Here is a 6,624-nt window from a genome sequence, read left to right on the forward strand (position 1 = left end):
ATCACATTTGTGAGTCCTGACAGTAGAGTTGCTTCAAGTTTAGTGCACAAGGGAGACTAACCTCAGGCTAGCTGATACTTGTCTATCTTAAACCTCTGGGGACGTTTGGGGGGAAGCCAAATATGAGGTGGATGTAGTGGCTTTGTGGCTGTGCCTTTGACATCACAATGCTATGGAATGATAATAGAAGCTACTATGTACTGTACTCCACATCTGCCTTTGTGCTTCAGCAGTTGAATTGAGGCAGCCCTGGAAGCCTGTAAACATGGCCAGCATCTCCTTGTGTTGATGATATAGGTTTGCCTCACCTTCCTCTCCATTGTCTCTCCCATCTGTCATGTAAAGGAAGATGGGAAGAAGCATATATCAAGGTCATCTTACCATTGTCACTTCACTGCTGCTGCATCTTTCATTGAGACCTACAGCATATGCCAATCAGTCTTCTCAGCCCAGAGCAGCTGGAGGTCACATTTATAGGATCTGATGAGCACTAAAAAGGTGTGGAGAGAAAGGTTCAGGACATGTGGGGGGGAGGGCAGGAGGACAGATCAGTTTGGGTGGAAAGAATGTGGACTTCTTTAGTTTAAACCCATGATTGAATTATGCAGGTTGTCTCATACAAGTGCCTTTGTGAGTTCAGCGTATGTATTAAAACTATCCAATGCCAGTGAAATCTTTTATTGCACTACAGCAACCTATAATGTTCTCACAGTATGTAGGAAACTGCTTATGAAGGAAGCTACTTATACCACACTTTGCACAACTGAGCGAGGAGATTGTACTGGAGATTGCAGAACCTTGTTGTCTGGCTCTACATTTTCTCACACATTTTGACATTAATGATGTATATATGTGTAGAGATGGGCTTTTGTATATACAGTGTCAGGGCTGGGATGGTGTGAGTGCTAAGGTGAACAGTTGACAGCCTAGAGGTCCCAAACTCGAGGTCATAGCAGAAGCACTCACGGCATGGCCTGTCAGATTCCAACGAATCTGCAAATTCTGCTAAATACCTTGTCACAAGGACGTGGAAAAGGAAAGGCTAGAAAACAGCAAAGGGAGAAAAGGGATTGGATTCTAACTCAGGCCTGTCATACACCCATGACAGGGCCACGTGCAACCCTCAAAAGGTTAAGTTGTGTCCTCCAGGCTCTCAAATACTGTCCCCCCCTTGCTCCAGCTGCAATTGCAGAGAGGACATTTACACATTGCAATGGGGTGGGGAGGGAGGCACAGTTTGCACCTGTATGATGCACTAGTGGGGGCGTGCAAAACAGTGGGGAAGAGTGCCTGTGCAGCATGTAGCCCATGGCTTACCTGGAATGGTCTGCATGGGGTGCAGCCCCTGGAGCATGTGACCTCTGCAGGCTTGTAAGTTGGACAACCCTGTTCCAAATCATTAACAGAATTTAGAGCTAAAAATTGCAAATAAATATATTTTACAAGTGAAGTGAAAAGCATTTTCCCAGCTAAGGTCAGCATGCAGAAATGCACCTATTTCTGCAGTTGGTGTTAGCATTTTGACCTGAAGCAGAGCTGACAGAGCAGATCTCATATTGTTTTAGGGGCCAATGGTGGCAACAGTTGTAAGCAGGAGCCTTGCCAATCTATTAAAATCAAGTCATGGCAGGTAACCAAATGAGGTAATTCTTTGAATGTACTTTTTAATATTTATAGCTGTATAGTTCTCCGTTAGTGATTGCAGATCGTGAGCAGCTTTAAATTTATTTTAAGTAGCTCCTTGACTTTTTAGCAACAAATGTGATACTTGGCTAGATGTACACAGGAGCTGTTTATCAGGCAACCGTTGATCCTCTGGATCATGGTGTACACGTAAGAGGTCTAGTTAGATGCCTGCTGAATCTGTTTGTGGCTGACAAGCCCAATTTGAGAGTGACACAGCTTGTTACAAGTTTCACAGATCCATGTGTTGTCTAAGTTGGTGTACAAATTTAGAGTGTGCTGATTTCTTATTTTTCGCTTTGCTTCCATCCTCTGGATCAAAGCTGTTTCATGTTGAGCTGAACCCAGTGGCAAATGTTCTCTCCAGACTGGACAAGATTCTGCATGCTCCTCCCAGCTTTCTAGGTTGATGTTGAACAACTTCATATCATTTTTGTACACATTATAGTATTGCCATAGAGGGTGACCCCACTTTCTAGAGCTGTCTTGAATCTCACTCTACAAAATATTCTTGGGGATATGATCTCCCATTCTCCTGACACAGCTGATCCATCGCAAGCTTTTCTTCTTGATAGTGGTTCCTAAGTGAGTCAGTCCTGCATGCTCCAGTACATCTGTGTTTGGTGTTCTGTCTTCTCACTTTATTTTCAGGATCTACACATGGGAACTACACAGCATTTCCATCACTCAAACACAGCATTCCTTTCTGCTGCTCTGCTTTATGATAGCTTTGGAGCAGTTGATAGAGAATAAAGCAGCAAAAGGGTTAAAGTGTTTCATGTCAGTGTGAACAAGAAAGAGTTTCTAGTGTTTTACCTTTGTTTATTTTTTGAACTTTCTCTTGCATTTATTTATCCCAGGCTATCAAAGGCAACCTTTGATTTCAAGAAAAAATTTTGGGGGGTTTTTTTGGAACAGATTCAGGAGAGTTGACAATTTCATTTAAGAGGTAAAGAATAATGATACATCAGGGTAAAAGGCACTGCTATGCTTATTGTGCACTCCAAATAATCTGAATATTGTCCTTTTTGCATTGTGTGTGGGTGTATATATGCGTTAACTTTTTGGTTAAAGTCACTCAAGCAGAAAGAAAATTGATGTGTGGAATTGTTATCCTATTCTAATTCTTTCAGTATTTTGTTATAAATAGAGCCCTACAAGAGAGTTGTTCAATTTTCCCTCAACTTTACCCTGTGGTCTTCAGTGATCTCACAATCTCTGTATTTATTATAGTTGTCCAGTAGCTTGAGTCCTGTGTTGATACAAATTACTTAGACATTATGGGCTCCAACAGCATTGCTAGTGGTTGACAGTTTCTGTTAATATTGTGTAGCAGGCTCCCAGATGTTCTGAAGAGAAAAGGACAGGCAATATTTTGACACAGCACTGTGATGATCAGGTATTAATACTATAGATAGTTGTCATCAGTTTTAAGGGAAACAGACAATGCTTTAATGTAAGTAGCAGATGAAATTTGATCTATAAGTATTCCTAAACTTCATTTATATTAATCTACATGTCTACTATATGCAAATATATGGTTCTTTTTGGAATGCAGACAATGTTGGAAGACCCAGTTGTGATGTCAATACGGATAATTAATTATTTTTTGTGTTTGTGTTTTCCCCTGCCTTCTAGCTAGCCGTGAGGTGGTTGGAACACAATTGCCGCTATCAGTACATGGATGAACTTCTCCAGTACATCCGCTTTGGCCTTATGGATGTGGATACACTGCATGCTGTCGCTCTTTCTCATCCACACGTGCAAGCTAGTGAAACTGCAACGGCTCTTATTAACGAGGCTCTGGCATACCACCAGAGCATCTATGCACAGCCAGTTTGGCAGACTAGAAGGACAAAACCTCGCTTCCAGTCAGACACCCTGTACATTATTGGTGGCAAAAAACGTGAGATCTGTAAAGTAAAAGAACTCCGGTACTTCAATCCAGTCGATCAGGAGAATGTTCATATAGCAGGGATTGCAAACTGGAGTGAACTGGCTCCCATGCCGGTTGGGAGGAGTCACCACTGTGTAGCTGTCATGGGGGACTTCCTATTTGTAGCTGGTGGAGAGGTTGAGCATGCCACAGGACGTACTTGTGCGGTAAGGACTGCCTGTCGCTATGATCCCCGTAGTAACTCTTGGGCTGAAATAGCTTCAATGAAGAACTGCCGGGAACATTTTGTATTGGGCACTGTGGATGAGTACCTTTTTGCCGTAGGGGGCAGAAATGAACTGCGCCAAGTTTTGCCTACGGTCGAGCGATATTGTCCCAAGAAGAACAAGTGGACCTTTGTACAGTCCTTTGACCGATCCCTTTCATGTCATGCAGGATGTGTGGTGGACGGTCTTCTTTGGATATCAGGTAGAAAACGTTTCACACAATTTGAGGTACAAACAAAATACCAAAATATTGAAATGAATTAATCGAGTCTAATTTGTCAGGAAAGGTCAGACTGAATCTTTATTTTAGCAGCTTGATATTTTCCAAAATATATGTATGGGTACATAATATCAAGTCAGATTGGGAGAAGCAGCCTAACACAAATTCACCACTTTTCTCCCTACTACATATATCCTTCTGTTTCAAATCTGTGTACCATATGTGGTACCTCCAGTCATCATTCATAAATTGCAGTGAATCAAAATGATAACCTGTTTGTTGACAGATTTAAGATTAAGAATTCTGTGTGCTCACGTAAAAAAGAAGAAGAAGAAGAAAACCTGTTTCCATGGTGTGATCAAGTGTCAGTGCATTTATTCTTGTAAACTGAATGGAAAATTAACTGCTTGCTTGCATGTGTAGCTTGAAGGCTTGAAGTATTAACTGCTCCCACATATTTTTGAGGGGGTTGGATTAGGAAGAACTGGCTTGAAGCATACATAGCTAAGATATAATAACAAATGCAAAAAGCTATTTGAACATAACTTTAGTATTGTTACAGAAATTGTCAAAAATAGGAGATTTCAGTTTTAAAGCTAAGATATGCTTCATAACTCAGTCAAATGCACTTTGTTTTATCTGTGCATGCTGGTGTGAGTCAAAGATGGAAATCATCAACCTTCTTATTAATTTTCTTGGCATTAGTTCCCAAGGTAATGCAGTCCACATAGTATTTTTAAAGAAATTTTCTTTTATTAAGGAATGTAGGTTGAAAAATTGTAGCACATCTACATTATCAGTGAAGTCAAGAATAAGTTGGTCCAGTCTTCAGGAAAGGCATTCTCTGATTGCCATTCCTGACTCTAGAATTTATTATTTTTCACAGGTGCTTTAGGTATCGTAAAATGTTCCAGAATCTGTCCAGAGAGAAAGTATTATATGACTATAAGAATGTTATGTAGTTATGCTTCTATTCTCAGATGTGACTATGTTGGGGTAGAAGTGAGATCAGAGGGGCTCTTTGTAACAGCAGAATGCCCACATGGATCACAGTGCAGACTGAGGGCTTTGGATTTTGAGGGGAAATGTGGCATGCAGATGAAGTCTGCCACATAGCTGTATCTCAGATTTTAACATGCTTATATCCTTGCATACACACAGGCATGTTAAAATCATGTTTGACAAGTTTGGAAGTAGGGACATTGTGGCATGTTAGAGCTCATGAAGTGCAGTGAACAACCATGCATTTTCCAGCTGTGTCAAAAACTCCATCCAACTTCTTTTATGTCAGTACATATGTCTGTTAAACCTTGAACGTATATTTGATGTCATATAAGACATGGTGGCAATAAGGTGCAAGGTATTGGCACTAGAACCAGATAGAGCTTCTTGGTCTGTTTTCTGTCTTCCTGAGATACTGTTCTGTAGTTTTGATTTGCTAGACTACAGTTTATTATGAACTACTAAGGAGCATTTTATACAAATCCACCTAGTATTGTGTTGATTCATATTACGGACCAGCAGGATGATAGATGTATTGAAAATACTAGTATTTTAAAATAAAGGTAATCTGGCAATAGCTATGGCCAGTTTTCTATTAGTAATTAATTGCTCAGTGATGGATATCAGCTCTCTCTGCATGTGCTAATGGGTGAGCAAGGAAATTGTGCAGAGAGCATATTTTGCTATTCCAAAATATTAGTGCTCACAGTTTGGAAAATCTACTCTCCCACAGCCAAAAGCAAGCTCTCAGAGTCAGTTACTGCAGAATATCCAGACACTGCAAATATCAGTGCCTAAAGTTAGATAGTGGTCCTGACTTATCACTGATGCCAATTAGTCACATCTATTCTTTTCAGTGCATCTCATAGGAGCTCAGTAACACCTCTAGAAATCAGGTTGCTTCTTTATAGTTTTCAAAGTATGGGTTTAGGTGCTATGTCGCAGTGTTGTAGAATCCACCCCGAAAGATTTATATGACTATAAAACTGTATAACTATAATGCCTACATTCAAGCATCAAGTAAAAAAAATTAGCCAATTTTCATTAAAAAATAAATATAGTCAAATAAACTCAATACAAGTTTGTAGCCTCTGTGATTGTGAAGGGAATCTTCTTAACACAAACAGAGCTAAACCATTGTCATTCTTTTCTCTGAGTCTACTGATAGACTTTGATGTCTCTGTTGCTGCTCATTGTCTTTCCAAACTGCAGCTGATTAAAATCTGACCAGAGACTTCTGGTTTCCATTTTTTTCCCCATGGCAAACATTCAGAATCTTTATCAGTTTCTTTTTCTTGTTGCTTTGGGAAAAATCTGAGCAGAAACAACAGAAGGCGTATAGCAACAGGAGTATAGCATCACTGTGAGTGAATTCGGGAAGGAAGGTTATGTTTAGTAAACAGAGAAATGATACACTTCATTAATTAATTAAATGCTCCAGATTTCAAAAAAAGTATTAACTAAATATTTGGTTGACACTGTTACAGTTAACTGCAGTGCAAAAGAAATGGCAGACATCTTTTTTCTTACTGCAGTGGGCATGATTCTTCAGCAGG

The 6,624-nt window shown here is 40.0% G+C and overlaps 1 protein-coding gene across 18 annotated transcripts in view; it reads left to right on the top strand.

Annotated features, from left to right (window-relative positions):
- The window catches only part of KLHL32 (kelch like family member 32), a 317,145-nt gene that overhangs the window by 282,281 nt on the left and 28,240 nt on the right, over positions 1-6,624 (top strand). For 13 of the 18 annotated variants that reach the window (XM_006030043.2, XM_025211566.1, XM_025211569.1 and 10 more), the window contains one exon: positions 3,322-4,048. The exons of 2 other annotated variants lie outside the window; for them this stretch is intronic. In XM_006030043.2, the coding sequence (XP_006030105.1) occupies positions 3,322-4,048 (727 nt within the window). Of the gene's footprint in view, positions 1-63; positions 2,633-3,321; positions 4,075-6,624 lie in introns of those variants that run through there. 3 more of the 18 variants (XM_025211579.1, XR_003095601.1, XM_025211582.1) reach the window with 3 other exon arrangements.

Source organism: Alligator sinensis, unplaced genomic scaffold (assembly GCF_000455745.1).
Source record: "Alligator sinensis unplaced genomic scaffold, ASM45574v1 scaffold145_1, whole genome shotgun sequence".
Classification (NCBI taxonomy): domain Eukaryota; kingdom Metazoa; phylum Chordata; order Crocodylia; family Alligatoridae; genus Alligator; species Alligator sinensis.